The following is a 20614-nucleotide window of genomic DNA, read 5'->3' on the forward strand; positions in this document are numbered from 1 at the left end:
AAAAAGTAAATTAATACACAGGGACCAGGTGTCTTGCTCGAGCGATCGAGTTATCGATGCTCGACCCAGCCATGGTAATATCACATAGAAAATAAAAGGAAATCGGCCGGGACCACATGAATTGCTCGAGCGAGCCCGGGTGCTCGAGTCATCGATGCTCGAGCGAGCGGTGTTTCACTGTACTTGATATATATGTAAACAGTTGTTTTAAAAAAAGTGTCACAGATAAAATTTATGGCATTTAGTGAAACTTGCGAAATGTCTTGTAACTTTAACATATATAAAGTTTAAACTGTATGTAGTTGCTTGATGGATTTTCACTAAACTTATAAAGCTGTGATATACACAACTTCAGTAATCACTGTGAATTTTTGTATGCCAGGCCGACTGCCTGGTCAGATATTCAAAATGATGTTACATCATAATGGTCGGACTGGAGTGGTTGTGTCAACATTGGTTAAAAACTACAGATTGTTCTGGAGATTGATACTGACAAGCTGAAATGTTCTCTAAGCAGCTTAGTTATGTGTCAAGGAATCAGTTTTGCTTAAAGTAAGAAAGGAATTTTGCCCTCACATTCTCACCACTACAGCCTGAAGACATATATTCTGCTCAATGTAACTTTTTTTATTATTATAGACCCAGACTTTCCTTTTTCTCAAGCTTTTCATCATGTGAACCGGGCTAGAAAAGCAGGACTTTCCGATTAAAATCAGGGAGTAAATCAAATCCAGTTTTCGGTTATTTCAGGCCAGACAGATTAAACAGATTGTTTCTTTATGTTCTACACACATTGAGATTGGAAGCCAGGTACCAGTATGACTATATATTTTTTTTATTTCAGACCGATAAGCCAGTTCCACCTGGTCAGATTGGTTCCACATTATTTCTCAACAATATTTCTGATGGGATGAGACAAGAAGCTAGGAACCAGTTGTTCAGTGTAACCAAAGAGAATGTAATAGAGGCAGCACAAAGGTGAGTACTGTAAAACTGGAAAAGGACAGGATTCACTTAAATAATCCTAATACCGCCTAGACAAAATTGAAGATTTCCAATTCATGATAATTGAAAGAAAATACATTTATTGCTACCAAAATGTTTATTTTTCATGGTGAATTTAGCTTTTCTTGGAACAGATTTATTATTTTGTACAAAATATGTCACAGAATATTGCTGAAATGAGAGATTTTTTAGATAATGGGTACATTTTGCCATATTTCGGTCACATAGGAATGATTTTATTCATTTAATAGTGAACACAGTCAAGGACCACAAAAATATTTTGACCCTTTCACAGATTTTATGGTCAATTTTTAGTTGTACTGGACAGCTGTGCCTGTATTGAAAATTTCAGATTTTGTTAAAAATTTGGTTAAAAACTGAAGGGTTCCCATACCTTTAATGTTAAAAGTAATTTCATTTACGTCAGAAATTTTCTTCAATAATCATTAAGTTAAAATATTGCATGCAGTGTGATAAAATGATACTTCTTGATGAAGGAAAACTTATTCCATTTAGAGACAAAGTTTTTAGGCCATTTTTGGGCAAAAGTAAATCTTCTTCTTTGTTGGCAGTTTATTTTCACTACATTGGCTAAGTGACTGTGTTCTCATTTATATTTGAGCCATGCCATGAGAAAACCAGCATAGTGCGTTTGCGACCAGGATGGATCCAGACCAGCCTGCGCATCCGTGCCTATTGCAATTAGAGAAACTGTCAGCAAACAGCATGGATTCTGACAAACTGCGCAGGATGCGCATGCTGGTCTGGATCCATGCTGGTCGCAAACACACTATATTGGTTTTCTCATGGCGCGGCTCAAATGATTAGACAGTATTTGGTTTTATCAAATGAACAAATTGGACCAAATACAAAATGATTATAGCATCTCAATATTTTGCAGGTATTTGCTTCCTGATAACAGGCCATCTTCATTATCATTCCTCGGCCCGGAAAATGCAGATGTAGCGGGTAACAAAGAGTGGAAAGTTATCAAGGGGTGATATCCAGTGTTCTGCCTCCGTCCAGAGTGGAAAATCGTCAGGGAGTGATGTGTTTAGAAGGATATCATTCTTTTGATCTGAAATATGGAACTTGTGCAAAATACGTTTTAAAGGTCTTGGAACTATTTGTATACATTAAGGATAAATGTTGTTAAAATACTTATGTATTGTGTAAAGTACATAAAATACAATTGTTTTTTTAAGATTTGTAATTTTAATTGATATATATTGTACTCAATGGATTAAATCACTTAAAGGGGAATATATATGTGCGTAGAAATATTTTAATAAAAAAGGTTAACTGGAGAAAAAATGATGAAAATCAGACTACAAGCGAGTCAGTGGTGCAGTGGTTAGCAGGTTTGACTACAATACCAGTGGTCAGGGTTCAGTTCCGTGTCACGGCTGATATCCCGCTGGGTGATTTACTTAAATCGATACTGTTTCCAGCAATATCAGCCTAGACTGGATGCTGTGGTGGTAATATAAATGACGCCTGCTGTAGGCTTCGCTAGAAATAAATTGTTCCATCCATTCTGGGTGAGGATTTCTTCGACTACCCATGTTAAACAAGGACATACCTTTTTACCTTTATACATACAAAAAGATATGGCAATTTAAATATTAACAGTTTAGTGAAAATGTCACCATTTCGACAAAGTTACGTCAATACATCATTCTTTCCTTATATTCGCATTACCAAATATGGTATTTATGAATACAGTTGAACATGAAGCTTTTTCAAGGTTTACACTTTTACACAGACACTATTAGTTTCATATTATATTATGGCCGTCAAAATGTGATTCTAATAGTTGTCATAGGGGGCCTCCATGACCGAGTGGTTAAGGTCGCTTGACTTTACATCACTTGGCCCACACTGATGTGGATTCGAGTTTCACTCAGGCAGTTGAATTCTTCATGCGAGTAAGTCATCCAGCTGGCTTATGGAAGGTCCGTGCCTCTACCTGAGAGCTCCCCCATGCTGAAATAAAACACGGGAGGGGCACCTGGGGTCTTCCTCCACCATTAAAGCTGGAAATTCGCCATATGACCAAAAATTGTGTGAGTGCAATGTTAAACCCGGGAAACAAAAAAAAAACATGGTTGTTATTCACTTATTTACCATATTTGGTAATGCCCATATACGGAAATGGCCAAAATGGCTGCCTTTTCTTTATATAGATGATATTCAGATTGCTATATCCTTTTTGTTTTTAGTCCAATTTTGAAAATTTTTCCCTTAGTGTTAATGTTTCACTGAGTTCTTTCTGTTACAAAATCTTGCCATTATGTTGAATATTTCCCTTTAAAATCATTCTTATTATGTTGATATATTGTCTGTAAAAACCACATTTGAAAAATAACCTGGATTTAGTCAAAAAACTGCATTTCGGAGACCTGAGTCTCTGAATTTAGCTCAGTCATTGGTTCTGATTCTAAGTCTTGCCTCAGAATTAACCAATCAGATACTAGAGTTTTGAGACTGGTCTACAAACTCAATTCACAAGGCTTTTTAGCGTTAAGATAGTTCTGCATGTTTGGATCAATTTTTTCTCTACAGTGTAGAATTTGATTAAACCACCATTTTCAAAACTTCAAAATATACTTAGAAATTTTGGCAAATAAAAAGGGTAGGGTAGTGTGCTTGATACTTTGCTAGACTGATTTGAAAAATTTGGACCTCACACAAGTTTTCATTGTGGGAGTCTATGGGAAAATCACCATTTTGTTAACGTTTTTGCATAGGAATGTCCCAAGATTTCAGCCACTGTTTCAGATCTCTGATACAGGAGAACAAAATGCTGCCCCATGTGGTTCTGGGACGATCTGTGTATGAAAAGAATTGGAACCACTTCCTTACCCTTGCATGATCGTAAGAGGCGACTAATAGGGTCTTAACACTTGGTTTTGCAGTAACTCCAGTGATTCCAGCAGGTATGCAAATTTTGATTCCATACCTCATGTTTTTATTTCGATTTAAATGCGGTGTGGAACCAAAGTTTGTAGTCCTGTTTGGCGCCATATAACCTATACTGTGTTGGTGCGCCGTAAAACCCAAAAATATTAAATAAATGTGCTTGTTTTCGTTTATGCCTTTTGTCACAAATTGGCAAATATTGCGTGTGAACTTCACAATTTGATGGAAAACCCTTGTTCAGATATATACAATATATGTTTAGTGGAGTTTAAGTATCAGAGATATGTTTTTCTTTCTTCTTGATACATAGGAATGTTCAACAGTTAGAATGAAATTATTTTGTGAGCATATGAACATTTTAAATAATTGAATTATGAAATTGTGACTTCTATTTTTTGTGTTGTACTACAAACTACCTCTTGCATAATAATTATAGTATTATTCTAAAACAATCGTTGTTTTTCCTATGTTGGAATAATTTTTATTCATACAGAATTTGATTTACATGTATAATGCATATCAAATATTGAGGAAAACATACATAAAAAAGGAGTAAAAGCAGTGAAAACAAGTACTGAATGTTCATGAAAACCCATGTAAAAAAACATCAACAGCCCCATGTGGTTCTGGGAAGATCTGTGTATGAAAAGAATTAGAACCACTGCCTTACCCTTGCATGATCGTAAGAGGTGACTAATAGTGTCAGAACACTTGGTTTTGCTGTAACTCTGTGATTCTAGCAGGTATAAAAGTTTTGATTTCATACCTCATAGTTCTATTTCGATGTTAATGATGTGAATTCAAAATATTAAGGCCTGTTTGGCACCATTTAGCCTATACTGTGTTGGTGTGCCGTAAAACCCAAATCAAATCAAATTGAAAAAGTAACATAATGGGAAATAAATATATACATGGTGTAGAGTAAGAACTGAAATGACTTCATTTCAATCATGCCAAAAGAACCAACAATACATTTCTAATTCTTTGGTAATGCAGGGAGTAGGTTCTTGGTATTTATCAATGATGTAAAGAGAATTAATGAAATAATATATAGAGAGAAAACAGTATAAAAGGGGGATAATAAATAGAGACTTAATGTTTGGCAGTGCATATATTATTTTGACTAGAAAAACTGTAAAGTTTTATTCCAACCGTGACATGTGCAGTAGTTGATGATTTGGTGCATTTTGAAACAGTAGATGTATTAATGTTTATAAGCTATTATATTATTTATAATGTTTATATTAACCATGGAAATTTTTAGTAGAGGGATTTTTTTTTCTTTTTATATAATTTAATATCTTTTTCATTTAAATGTATAATTTATTGAATTAAACCAAAAGTTAGCATTGATAAGGCATTTGAAAAAGTAATATTTTGCAGAAAAATATCTTTTTAAAAAAAGACGCAAACTACATGCAGTAGTATTATGCTTTTCTATGCACATGAACAATTTTGATTAATTTTATTCAATTTTATATTGTTATACTGTAGAGGTACAGTAAAACTAAATATTGTATGAGGTAGTGGACTCGTAATGATGATCGTCCAGTTACACATTCTCGGTATATGATATCAGCATTTTTTGGCATTCTTGGTAAACCACATGTACGGTCAGCCACATTTACGTCCCGAAGAATGCAGAATTGCACAACGAAAGAGTGTAGTCATACGGAAATTCCCAAGCATCATTACGGGTCCATTACCTTACTTAACATTGTGCTTATCGTATTTGGTGCATGTTTGGAATTAAAACTTGTGGATAGTAGTTGTTTTCGTTCTTAATTTTTCATCTTTTATGTTAATTGAGTTGGCTCCAACCACCGATAGGGGCATTACCTTCCGATATTGGACCAAAATTCACTTGAGATGCTGTCGACTATAAGTTATCCATTTGTTAACATGTTCTTTAAACAGTATCTCTGACACTTTTTGTTGGAAGTTTATGAAACTGCTCGGATGGTTCTCGTTAAACACTGTTCAAATGGTTCTGCTTGTCTTCACAGATTGGGACCTCCAGAGCTGAAAATATAATACTCTTCATGTTTCTAATGGGAATTATGTCTCCCCCTCCACCCCCACTACACTCTGGGGGAGACATTTTGTTTTTGCCCTGTCCATCCGTCAGTCTGTCCTACTACCTGTCTGTAACACTTCATTTCCTATCAATAACTGGAGAACCATTTGACCTAGAACCTTCAAACCTCATGGGGTGATAGGGCTTATGGAGTGGACAACCCCTATTGTTTTTGGGGCCACTCCATCAAAGATCAAGGTCACGGGCCTGAACATGGAAAACTATTTCTGATCAATAACTTGAAAACCACTTGACCCAGAATATTGAAACTTCATAGGATGATTGATCATTCAGAGTAGATGACCCCTAATGATCTTGGGGTCACTCTATTAAAGGTCAAGGTCACAGGGGCCTGAACATGGAAAACGATTCCTGATCAATAACTTGAGAACCACTTTACCCTGAATATTGAAACTTCATAGGATTATTGCACATGCAGAATAGATTACCCATATTGATTTTGGGGTCACTCTATTAAAGGTCAAGGTCACAGGGGCCTGAACATGGAAATCCATTTCCAGTCAGTAACTTGAGAACCACTTGACCCAGAGTGTTGAAACTTCATAGGGTGATAGGATTTAAAGAGTAGATGACCCCTATTGTTCTTGGGGTCACTCTTTTAAAGGTCAAGGTTGCAGTAGACAGAACATGGAACCATTTCCAGTCAATAACTTAAGAACCATTTGACCTAGAACCTTGAAATTTCATAGGATAATAAGACCTACAGAGTAGATGACCTCTATTGTTTTTGGGGTCACTCCATAAAAGGTCAAGGTCACAGGGGACTGAACATTGAAAACTCTTTTCAATCAATAACTTGAAAACAATTTGACTCAGAACGTTGAAACTAAATAGGATGATTGGACATACAAAGTAGATGACCCCTAATGATTTTTGGGTCACTCAGTCAAAGGTCAAGGTCACAGGGGCCTGTTCATAACTTGAGAACCACTAGGCCCAGAATGTTGAAACTGAGTGGGATTATTGGACATGACAAGTAGATGATCCCTATTGCTGCCAACCATCAGTGTTCCTTTGACTTTTGCGCCTGTCCCCTATTGACTTCTCGCCTATACCACTGTGCATTGGGGGAGACATGTGCTTTTCCACAAAAGCATCTTCTAGTTTTAAACAATTCCAAGAAATATTGTCAAAAGATAGACGGGAAATAAAACTTAACGTCTGATCATGACCTGCACTGTTCGCTATTCAGTCAGTACCTTTGGTATGCACACCTTTTACGTTAATGGTACTGTCCAAATTGAAAGATGAACAAGTTCATTATAGAAATTCAGCAAGGTATGGGTTAATATTTGATTGATGACCTTGTGAGACAGTCTATTAAAAAATAATCACAGAGTATGCTCGACTCATTTCAGTGTAAACCCATTCACAAACAGTACAATCTGATAAATTTTATAAAATTTACTACATTCTTACACGTATGGGTACTGCTTCTTTTACTTATCAACAGTACAAATTAACCCTTCCCCTGCTAAATTTCTATAATGAACTTGTCAGTCTTTCAATTTGGACACTACCATTAACTGTTAACAGGGGAGCTTGCCAGAGAGATGGTCTGACTGAATGGCGAACAGTGCAAACCATACTATCGGGCTGCATGGACATGCAGGCTAATCTTGGTCTGCACTGGCCGCTAAGGCAATATCACTTGCCGCCAGTAGGCTAAGGGTATAGGTGTACAAATAATATATTGGAAAAAAAAACCCGAAAATACCGATTTCATCTTTTTAGTGTTAACAGACTCATCTATATTTCCTTTTTACTGTTCCCTTTTGAGTCTAATATATCAAAGATCTATAAAAAATGTATTTTATACTTCTTTGAATATATGTTGTAACAAGAAAAGTAAACTGGATCAATTTTGCACATCCGATAAAGTTATAATATGTAAGTGTTCCTTTTCCGCGCCTTGCTAATGGCGTATCTCGTGAATTTGATAAAGGCGGATTCTCTATATCCTTAAAACAATATAAGATTTCAAGTTCCATGTTTTTCACTAATGACTTGTCTCCACGGTGTCCAGCCAGCTGAAAGCCACTGACTTATCAAACTGGTGTAAGTGAAGAGGCACTTGAAATAATAGTCAGTTGCTAGCGGTAACGCCCCATTTGACCAGCCTAAATCTCATTTACAGCTCAAAGATCCTTGGGCTGTTATTTTTTCTGTTCTAATTTATTTTCAAACAACATGGAACCAAAAAGCTATAAAAAATAAATACTTCTTTGCTGGAACAAACTTTCACAGCACAACAAAATGACGAAGCATCTGTTACGGTTAGAAAACTTCAGATTTGTCACTTGAGAGTCTTAAACTTGAAACAGAATTGTAATTCTCGCTCTTTAAAGGGACTGGCCTCCAGATCATTCGACAACAACAACCAAATCAAAGGCCTGAAGGGCCTGAGTCGGCTAATGATTGATGTACTGACAGTATAGTCTACTAGTTTCAGTTTGTTTTTAGTTTTTTTCTTAAAATTTCATAACACAGCTCGATATTTACCCAAAATATTATATCCGGATACGATTACACTTTTCTCCAGTTTCAACAATCTATTTTACAAATTGTGATGATACGGAGACATTTAGCAGCAATTGGCAGTATCTGACATTGAAGTTTACGGTTAAATTACCTCTTAATTAAATCTTTTCATAAAAAAGTTGTTTCGTTTCGTGAAAGCAGCCAAACATAGACGATCTACTTTCGATTTCAAAAACTACAAGAAAATACAATTTAATGTTTCGCCGATTTGTTTATTTCTCGAAAAATAAGAATTAAAATCATTTTTAATATCAGTAGTAACTAAACAAACCAGTAAAAGTTTCTTCTTCCGATAATTTATCCGTTTATTGACTGCAAAATTCAACCCACGCAAAGTTTATAGAAATCATACGATGCGTGTATACGTTCAATGTGGGAGAATTAAGGCTGATCGGCTATGTTACCTAACGGATCCAGACAATTCAGATTTTGTTTTTTAAAAAGCATTGTGTGCGTTTCTGTAATTTTATATACGTTTTTATACGCTTAGAAATTATTAGACATGCGTATTTGCATTATTTCTATACGTAATTTACGCTAATACGCATCTTATCTGGAGCCCTGTGGAACTATTTTTTGTCTTCGCTGGATGTTACGCAAGCTTTGTAAGCCTGCGCAATTCTTAAAATGCACATTTATGCTTAATGAGTTACATTCGAGTATTGCACAATTACAAGTCATAAATATGACAGATTACATCGTATATTGGTCATAGCAAAGGGAATTGACACAACTTAACTTCATTCATGCGGTGAACTGTTTGAAATTTGAGAAATCTAATGGAACTACATCCCTTCACGTGTTATTCGGTCCATTTAGAGAATCGCTGAACAGCAAGGACTCGTCAAAAGGCTTTCAGCCTTTAGCCGACTCAAAAATTGTTTTTGATATCTGGAAATAAATGCTGTATTTCTTAAGAAAGCTTTAAAACATAATTACTGACAAACTAGATCTATATGTTACTGAAACACATGGGGACTTGCTGTTTTTACTACTTTTTACATTGAAAATCGAAAAACGTTTGTAACACTTTACTCCAGGTAAATTGTCTCAATTATTAATATCTACTGGTATTTTGTATTGAGTATTCACTAATTCCGCTATAGCGCTATTGGTTACGACGGCGGGAAAATGTCTTTATTGCCGCTGCGGTCCGAGATTCGATTCCCGACGCAATCATCTTTTTTTCTTGATTTGGAATTTTTAAAATATTTTAGTAACAAAAACTCATCTTCTGATCATAACCAAACTTCAATTTGAAAGAAAGATTATTTTAGCCAAATCTGGAGGTTTCGCCTGTTAACATTTCCTTCATTGTCATGATGAAATTGTGCGTGTGTCTTTTTGTGTACGTTCGTGCGTGCTTTATATTTCATGAAAGGGAAGTAATGCGAACTTCAAAACATGGTTTATTTAGATTGCACAGTTGTGCATAAATAAATAACTGTGCGGTGACTTCAAAATATGTAATGTTTAACATAATTATAAATTTGAATTACAAAACTGAGGATAGCAAATTACCAGTAGATATTACAGTGGCAGATGTTATATAATTTGTTCGAAAAGCATTGTCGCTGGCTAATCCTATTGGATTCTACAATGTTACGCTACATAAACACTGTGTGTACGATACATTTGCGGGGTAGGGCCGATTGTCAGGCCCAGATTTAACTTGCGCAATGAATGTAAACATAGTAAAGAAGCACAGGTCTGTTGCAACACTGTAGCTGGACACAGAACCGCCGTATTGACTGCCCGTTCTTAATCTTGCACACAAAATAACCCACATCTCGACGACCACTATGTTTAGTGTTTAAAGGTCATTACTCCCAGATTTCTAATTTGTCAAAATTTTAAACATTCATAATTAAGACAGTTTACCTCGAGTAAAGTGTTTTAAACTAAAACGCTTTTCAATTTTCATTGTAAAAATAAGTAAAAACAACAAATTCTCTTGTGTTTCTAGTCTGTCAGTAATTAAGTTCCAAAGCCTTCTTAAGAAATATGGCATTTCCTTCCTGATACCTAAAAAAATCTCCTTTTTGTTGTCTTTCCATCTTGAGGCCATGGAGTGCCTTTAAAGATATCCAAGGACAATATTTCACTTAAATATTTTATCATTAGATATTCACTTCAAATGTAGGCCTACAATGACCAAATGATCAAATGTAAATAACTTTACTAAGGCCTAAACAAATCTTTGTTTCCTGTAACATGCTCAGAAAAATTTCGGGGGGGGGGGGGGGGGGGGGGGGGGGGGGGGGGGGGGGAGGGAGTAACATTGGCGTATTCAGGTAACACTAGCCTGATTTCCGTAACTTTGGGCCTAAACAAAATTCTTTGTTTCCGGTAACATTGTTACATTATTATGGGTTATGCCTTTAGAGTATCAGCAAGTTGATTTCTAACATCACTGGCCATGTTTAAAGCATAAAAAGTGCAGTTTTGTAACTTTTAGTTAAAAAGTTGAAAAAATAATAATCTCCAAGGCCATAAAAACATTTAGGCTCGGGCCAAAAATTAAAGGTAGATCGGGATACCGGAAATAAACAGTTTTTATTTTTTTACGCCTAAACATATAAACTAAATTTGCATAATTATAGAGCTATATTCGTAATAAAATGTAATGCGGTAACAGAACTAGTGGTAATACACATTTATACTGTGTTTATTTATACATGTATATAGTGTGTACTATTTTAAATCTAATGCATAGTACTGTTAATGCACATAAACTTGTTAATTTTAAGTTTACAGAAACAAAACTATTTGTTCATGTTTTTAAATATGAAATTCAGATCTTATATAGATCTACCTTTAAAGGGTCTAACCCAAACATTTTAGGCGAAAAACAATTTCCTCTCAAAACTCAAAAAAAGTGAGTACTCTAAAAGTGACTAGTTATTGACCTACGATTTTTGCATGATTTCCTATAAATAACGAAAAAATATTGTGCAAAAGGTAGTAAACCGTTGCAACGCTTTTGAAATACTGCAGACATATTACATTTTAAAGAAATGCAAGTTTGTACAATTATTATTACGTCCATATGCCTGTCTTGATTGAAGACGAAATCACGTTGTCCGTCCGTCCGTAAACATGTTCCGTTTTCAGATATTTAAGTTAACTCGTGGTAACTCAATGATGACTTCCTGAAGCTTCCCGTCAACTTAGTATTAAAGGGAGGTAATAATACATATCTTAAAACTTGGTTTTAGATAAAATGATTATTTAGAATATGTAAACATTAAAGATTTTTGAAAAATAGTAAATAAATTTGAAAATATTGGTTCAGTCTGAAAAAAAAATGTTGTTAATGTAAACCCATTTGAAATTGTTCCCTTGTTTACTATTTATTCAGAATAAATACAATTTACAAATGATTTTAAAATAATTTCTGTTCAAAGCGCTTGTTCATAACTTCTGTGAAGCGCATGTATTTCTGCAGGGTTAGGCGAGTGTCTAACTTGGAACTAAACTGCCCAGTATATACCCAGTATTCGAGAGAACAGGTACATTTGGCCAGAGAAAATAAATGTTTAGATTCTCATCCGAATTTTAGGAAAAATAGAGTGGGTGGGCACTTCTTATTTTTTTTATTAGGAAATAAAGGAGACCTCAGTTCAAAACTTACTTAAGAGTTGACAAAATTAATAAAAAGAAGACACATGTACTGATAATACTAGTGTTTGCTATTGTGTCTCTAATTAGCATGTATATTCAAAACTCTTTTAATGTATCTAAAAATAATTTAATATCATAAATGTTATTTTTACTTAAAATCACGGTGATGGTTTTTCCGTACACTGATTGTATCCTGTACGAAAACACGAAAAATAAATAGTTGTCTGTTCACTGTATTCACAAGTTCAAACTATTTAGGGTCCTGTCAAAGTAAAATCAAGTTCTGTCAAGAAAACAATCAATCTGTGGAACAACTCATTGTTCCTGCCGCTGTGCATCTGCTGAAAGCTATGCCAGTGGAACCGGTAATGATGCTGGCGATGTCCGACCTTCATAACAAAATGCATTTACTCGCATGTAAGGTTTGTCTTTGTATATTGCCTGGCACTCATGAATATTTCGCATATTTCCGTAAATTAATTTTCGGTGTCCGAACATAAATAGCGATATAACTATATTATTACATACATAATTCTTAGTCGCATAATGCAGGTAGCTGAGCGGACAGCGCGTTTAGCTGCCAATATCAGGGTTGTAGGTTCGAGTCCTACGCCTGACCTTATATATAACTTCCCACTTATTCAATCAAACGTATCGTGATATTTATGGTTCCTTTATGAAAAGTTTTCGTATTTATCCGTTGTGAAAAAGTGGAATAAAATTGTTTTAAAAGTGTCTTAGATAAAAAAAAATACTTGTTACCAGCGTTTCCAGAAAATAAATACATACTGCAAGAGAAAACTATTGTATTATCTCACTGATAATGGAATCACACCTATTAGATGTTAAGTTTTTAGTAAATACTTTGTCGAATCTTCTTACGATACAGTCTAATACCAGGCGGTCTTTGGATATATATATATATATATATATTGTTTTCGGCGAAAATAATAGAAATTTTGAAAGGCGGTTTAGCTTTTTTGATCTGAATAATATTTCAGGTTTAGAATAATCGATATATCTGCATGCTATAAAACACATCGCATGTGTATACATTGCCTTACGTAATGCTCATAATATACACTAAATAACTTGCCGGTTAATAGTCAAAACTATTGCCCGATGTCTTTAAGGGGTTGTTAAATGACATCTGGAACATGTTTTTTACAATTCTTTACTTCTATATTTCATTTTAGGCCAACAAATTTTAGTGTTAAACAATAGACCGGTAAATATCACAAACTATTGACCGGCGGTATATTTTAAAATATATCTGCAATAATCACAGATAAAGCAGATCTGAACGTGTTTATCGTGAAAATGGTGCTTTATAAATCTGGTATAATAATAATGATGATGGTGATGATGATGTTGATGATGATGATAATAATGATGATAATAATGATAAATGAATAAACAACAATGAAAAACTGTCATTCCGTACGTAGAATATTCATTTTTTATCATGAATTTATAGCAATATTTTCCGGAATATTCTTTTGAATTCCAAAAACATTTTATACACAGGAGGGAATTACGATCCTAAGACTTCAAATTATATTTTTAAATGTCCCCAGTTGTATTCTTATACCTTTATTCTTAACTGTGCTTAATCTAACTGATCTGAAAAGTATTTGTTTATAGTAGGTATAAAATCCAGAGTTGTATATTTGAACATAATTTTGGCAAAAGTGTACACTTCTTATTTAACTTTCCATGCTATAGTCCATAAAATAAACAAACGTGTTTGTAAACATGGACGGATCCAAACGAAAGGGGAAGAAGCATTTTATAGAAATATTTCGACGGCAAAATACCATACATATCGTAGCCCTGATCAACCTATAAACCGGTCCAGTCTATTTTATAAGTACAACAACACGGTTGACCCATATAAACGAGCTGGGTCCTATTCAAACAAAATATTTTGTTTGTTTTGGTAAGCGCATTTTAGTTTATATAACGGCGGGCGGTAAACGTAGCCAGTGTTCCTGGATTCTGTAGCAGCATAAATTTACCTGTTCTCTGCCAGTAGCTAATAAACTTTTCCACATGAATTAAATGTGGAGGACGAAACAACTTTATTTTTTTTTTTTGTTGGATTGAACGTCGCACCGACACATGATAGGTCATAAGGGGACTTTCCAGCTTTTTAATTGTGGGGGAAGACCCCAGGTGCCCCTCCGTGCATTATTTCATCACGAGCGGGCACCTGGGTAGAACCACCGACCTTCCGTAAGCCAGCTGGATGGCTTCCTCACATGAAGAATTCAACGCCCCGAGTGAAGCTCGAACCCACATTGATGAGGGGCAAGTGATTTGAAGTCAGCGACCTTAACCACTCGGCCACGGAGGCCCCAAACAACTTTAGCCTACATACAATTTCTATAGAGAACATACACTTCGCCCGGGGATCGAACTCCTAACCCAGTGATCCATAGATCTGCGCTCATCCTATATTGTAACAATTCGAATCAACAGGGAAGTTTAATAGAGAATTAATCAGAAATATGTGAATCTTCTAGCGTCCTGGGGGAGTGTTAAAATCGGAGGGGAAAAAATGTACTTTTAAAGGGAGATAATAAGAAATAACAAGACATGTTTTTATGGAATATGTCAAAATTAAGAAAATAATGTACTTACTTATTATTACCAAATAGGCAATAATTTTGCCAAAAAATATTAATAATTTGGAAAACGTTTAAAATTAGAAACTGTTTGAATTTGTGATCTCGGTTAAGTATTTATAAAGATTTTGCGGTGTTACGGGTAATCAAACTTCATAGGATGTAAACCTGTACTTCGACAGCAACACTGCGGGTACAAAAGACTTTGGAGGGTCAGGTCGACTTGCTTGACTCTATCTGTGTGGAAGAGATAACGACGAATGGGTGCAAGACTATTTCCAATGACGTGCTGAACCGCATTAAAGAAGGCATACTCGGCTTGGGTTTAAGCTAACATATGCCATGCACGTTATAACACTAGTTCATAAACTGTTTCTCAGATACATTAAAATTTATGTAACATAAGTAGAACGACTACGTCATAAATGGGCTTAACAAATGTAGAGTTACAGAATCTGTGCACTGTATGTGAACATGAAAGTATGTGAAGTTCATTGGACGTTAATGAGATACCGCCCAAAATACAAAAGCTATATAAACCAGTTTTAAGTCGTAAAAAATGGAAGAAGACCATTCAAGGAACATCCAGGCGAAGCGTCATCGACTTCCAGCGCGCGGTGTCGGAGAGATGTCGTTTGAAGAAAAGTGTGGACCGACGGATGGACGCCGGACAGTGAGTGTTCACAATAGCTAGCACTCTGACTTAGCTGAGCTAATAATAAATGTGAATGTTATGCGCATGTGTACCGGAAGACGAAACAACAAAAGGACGACGTTTTGGCAAAATTAAATCGTCTCCTTTTCGTGTTTTTCGCTAGCGGTATATAGAAAATCAAATGGCAAAACGAAAAGTTGAAAAAAAAAAACTACGAAAAATGCAACGTCGTCTTTTCGCGAGTGAAAGGACGACAGAAAAAAAAGGCGTTGGCAGGCATCAGCCACCATAGAAAAAAGGAATATCAAATCTATACATTGCATACGAGGTGGTTTTACTGCCTTCTCGCTGATGGAAACTGAGACACTTGCTTTACCCTGTTCGCCATTCAGTCAGTATCTTTTGAGTAAGCACCCCTTTTAAACAGTCAGTGGTACTGTTCAAATTGAAAGATGGACAAGTTCATTATAGAAATTTTGCAGGGAAAGGGTTAATACCTACAAAAACATTTAGTAATCTGGACGCGGACGCGAAGGAAGGGAAAGTAAAAAGTCAAGAGGCAAAATAGAGCTTTACTGAAGACATTACATTTCCATATACATGTACAAGATTCTTAAATTATTAGAGCTGGGGTGACTAACTCAAAGGTCCCTTAAGTCCTAAGGTGGTCGTAACGTCTCCTTTTCTTGCTCGTAGGGATATTTTTGATTAACTCAATCTTCTCGTAAGATACGAGATACCTTAAGTAATCCCGTATCTTAAGGTAAACAAATTGATGCCTTATCTATATCGTAAATAGATTGAAAATTGAAGAAATTAAGTTTTGTTTAACTTTCTGATTAATTTTTCATTTATAATCTAGCTTTTCTCATTCCTGTTGTTTTTTAAATCGATATAGAGGTAATTTCCTAAAAAATCTGGGTTTTTTTCGTCTGCCTGCAAGGCAACTATCATATCAAACTATACAAAGTTGCCTCAATACAAGTATTGAGCAATGGCATTTTATTTAGTAAAAAACCCATAAGAGATACGAGAGTTAATGAATATTTGCAAAGATCTTCAAATGACCTCAAACATGCAAGTCACTTTTTGAATTGATGGTATAAACCTTCCGATGTTCATCAAACATTTTTTTTAAATCCCAACGTGTATAGGAAATTTTCAGTCAATATTATATAAATTGATATTCCGTATGTTAGTTATATAATACTGATACTTTCTTCTGTCTTATAGCATATATTTTGTTGTGTGATTATAACGCATCTATTTCGGACTCCTACTTACGAGGACGTTTGAAGAAATATCAGATCTCGACGTTTCAGTCGTTCAATTACGATGTTCCACATTTTAATGTAATTAGCTAGTTCAGTGATTGATAAAACATTTCTGTTGCTTATGCATATCTGACACTCTGGGATACGGTCAAAATAAATGTACTTGCCTAATGCAGATTTTGGTACTCCTATTCCTACAGTTTAGTAAATATTTCACAACTGTCATTCTTATAATAGTTTCTATTGTAGACGCGCACTTTAAATGCTTACCGTGCTCAAATGTAGATTTATATCAACAAAAGTTTTACCACTATTACAAAAAGTGGATGACAGGTTAACATAATTTGATATCCTTTCATGATCCTTTCATGATTCAGACACGTTAGTAAAGAAATTTTAGTAATCTTCAAAAGATTTACCAGGATTAAGTTTCCCGTCAAATTCTTCGACTTAAATTACTCAAATTTAGAATTTAAACCAACAACAGCAAAACTCATACGGTCAGATGTGTTGATCCTAATGATAAATTCTTGTTACACGTTTACACATACCATTGCTTCAAAATTGTACGAGTATTTTATACGAATAAAAATTTATATATTTATCATATTAAAAAAGTATATTCGTGTAGTACACGTTAAGTCTTACAGCTTTAAGTATATCCATAAGGTCTGTCTCAAATAAGTTATGTCATACATTGTAGATACCAGTATAAACTTTGATCTTCATCTTCAGTTTTAAATAAGCTCCAGTATTGTAGTATCAGCCAAGGATGAGGGTCAAAGGTGTTGCCCATAATCATATCAAAACAATATCTTAGAGCTTTTCGTTCGGAACAATAGATACGTCAGTTTGGGAAGTTTCTAGATTGGCTACTTAAGGCAAGTGGCTGCTTAATTAATACCTGTAGGTGACCGCTAATGCAGGATGTACTGTATACCTCTATCACAGTTCAACATTAAATGTGTGCAAAAAGACTCTTTGAATCTTCATTTCATCTTATATCTCATCCCCTTAGCCTTCAAATTTTATTTATTGAATTTCTTTTTTTATATTTTTATTGTCGAAAATGACGATATGTCTGTGCGTATATTAGTGTGCTGAGCTACGTGCCTGTCATGTGCATTATAGATCTACGGAGGTCATACCGGTCAGTCGCTTTTACAAGAAGCCACAAGTTCTCTTTCTATTCCCAGAATGTTTACCCGTGGGGAGATTCAACTGACCCATACAAACGGAAGAGGACTTCCCTTTTCACATCCTCCCGCTGAGTAGCTTCAGAATTGGTTGCGCTACGCCCTGACTCCCATATATATGTAATAAAAAAGGCCTGTTAAAACCCACCAAATAGCTGTTTCCAACCATTCAGGAATGCATTTTTCATTCGCGTAACATTCGGATCCGATTGAAATTGGCACCTCTCCCATCGTCATTTCGTACTTTGGCACTTATAACCGGAGCAATAATTTACGGAACCTTGAAATTGGGAGGTTAGGGTTGATTACATCCTCCGCCAGAAAAGTTTACATACCAACGTTTTCTGGCTATTTTATCTTCAATATAAATTCTTTTTTTTTCCAAACCTAATCTGATTTCAAAGTATGGTTAAGATTCAAAATAAACCGATCAGTTTGTTGGTGCCAAAAACAAAATCATTTGAAACTTAATGATTTATCATTATAGTTTATATGTAATTCATTTTTATCAAAATATCATTGATTGACAACGGTGCGGTTTATTTTCACTTGTTTTGAAGAATATTAAGCGCGAAGTTGCTGTTGAAGCGTCATATGCAGACGATAGGTAATGCTGCGTGGACATGTTGTATCGTGGTCAATTGATGAAACTTCATTTATGCTGTAATCATTAATTAATATGTATTTGATTTTTTTTAACCTAATGAAGTTTTATTTTAATTTTATGTCGCAAACAATTTATTTAATGGCATTCTGCTCTTATATGTGTGATATCTAGTTTTTTTAGCAACATCCTTGTCATTGTACGAAAGAAGAACTGTTTTCTTAGAAAACTAATGTCCTTTTCAGCATGACAGCAACATTAGACGGAACTTTGATTGTAGGGATAATTGTTTGAACATTTTTACATTTAATTTTACTCGTATGAGATAAACCAGGAGCTCCATCAAAAAGAATATTAATCATTCACCTCCCAAAAAGTAAGTCCTGTGTTGCACCCCGAGACCTCCATCGCAAGAGAGACACATTACAATGAACCATAAATTAATATTAATACCCGGGGTAGACCACGGAGTGGAAAGAGTTTGTTTTTTCTTATAAATAAAAACAGCGCATCAAGCTGTGTTGTTCTATCATATATCCTATTTACTTGGGGGACCCCCACCCCCCACCCCTCCTACAAACCATCCTAACTAACCACTGTCGGCGCTTTGCCTTTACCATTCAAATCTACCTAACATATATATACATATTGTGTATAATTTTGTCTTCTTTTAATAGAAAACACATTAGGGTGCCTATTGTAAGCCATTAATTTCTTACGAATTTCATTCACTTTTGGCTTATAGGCCCACTGGGCCGGGTGTTTTTTGATATGTCTGAAAAAGGCGATAAATAATTATATCAACTATAATTATATCCTTTCCACGGCCGTAACGTAATAAAACGTATTAGCGTCTGATGGCCCTTTCACGCTTCCGTAGAATCAACAATTATTACACGAAATTCATTTTAAAAATATTTCTGAAATGTCTAGGTTGCCGCTTTCAAATACGGAAATATCTGACATCCGATGAATATATATACTGACATTTTTAGACAACAGCAAAAAGGACCTTTTGAACGATTTCAGGAAGTTCCAAAATTCTCCATATATCCTTGCTCCGGTACGGACACCTTTGGGATTTAATAAGTATTTTCTAATTGCTTTAGTTAAACTAAATCGACACAAAAATGAAGGAAATAATTACAAGTTGTTATATAATTTTTCCTTAAAGATAGGACAATTACAAATGTGAAAGATTCCCGTTTCATTTTTATGCACTTTTCACATTTACGGTATCGCAAGTCAGGCTCAACATACGAGGTTGATAAGGTATGCTTTGAGTTATCGAAATAGCGTTACCTTAGTGTTACCTTAACACTGTCGTAAATAACCTCGTAAATTCAGCGATATCGTAAGTTTCGAGTTAGCCACCCCTGGTCTACGCTTGGACATCAGAAGTTCAATCAACAGAAATAGAAGCAGATTAGATCTTTTGAGGTGATCTATACTAATTGGGAGGGATACAAAGTATCTAATACAATGTATTTATCAATTAATAAAGCAAATGCGGCCTCTGTAGAAGTAATTTTGACTTTTTTTTTCGATAACATGCTGCTTTAACAAGTATTACGATTTCAATACAACCAGACAGTCGGACTGGTCTACAGAAACATGTGTGATGATACTGAGGTCGTGTAAATCACAGCGTATTAAGTTTGAATCAAATCCACGATTTGTTGAATAATATGGTATATATAGAAAATAGCGCATGCCATTCAAATAGTTTAATACATTGTTCTAAAAATTTTAAAATCTATAATCTTTTACCGACGCAATTATAAAATTTATGTAAAAATACTTTTGTTTGTTTATTATTTATTTAGAAAAGCACTTTTTAAAACTAATTCATATCTTTTATTAGCTCCCTTTTATAACCGATATTTTATAGTCTAACCTTCTTACTTTAGTAGAACTTTCGTTTTTACCGTTTTGATATGTGTAATTCCTTCTTTTCATTGAGTCGTTGCGTCTGCCTGCTTAATTTCCGTGCGCTCCCATCCTACCTTTTAACCTTGAATTGTCACTGAAAAAGCATGAAAATCCTGACTATGAACTGTGACACCTG

General features: G+C 35.0%; 1 protein-coding gene across 1 annotated transcript in view; it reads left to right on the forward strand.

The window, feature by feature from the left end:
- LOC123539236 (presequence protease, mitochondrial-like) overlaps window positions 1–5695 on the forward strand; it is a 40293-nt gene extending 34598 nt beyond the window's left edge. Inside the window, exons 24-25 of the mRNA XM_053530268.1 lie at window positions 845–978; window positions 1907–5695. Coding sequence (XP_053386243.1) covers window positions 845–978; window positions 1907–2006 — 234 coding nt within the window. The 3' untranslated portion in view covers window positions 2007–5695. The remainder of the gene's footprint in view (window positions 1–844; window positions 979–1906) is intronic.
- The last annotated feature ends 14919 nt before the right edge of the window (window positions 5696–20614 follow it).

Source organism: Mercenaria mercenaria, chromosome 18 (genome assembly GCF_021730395.1).
Source record: "Mercenaria mercenaria strain notata chromosome 18, MADL_Memer_1, whole genome shotgun sequence".
NCBI classification, from domain to species: Eukaryota; Metazoa; Mollusca; class Bivalvia; order Venerida; family Veneridae; genus Mercenaria; species Mercenaria mercenaria.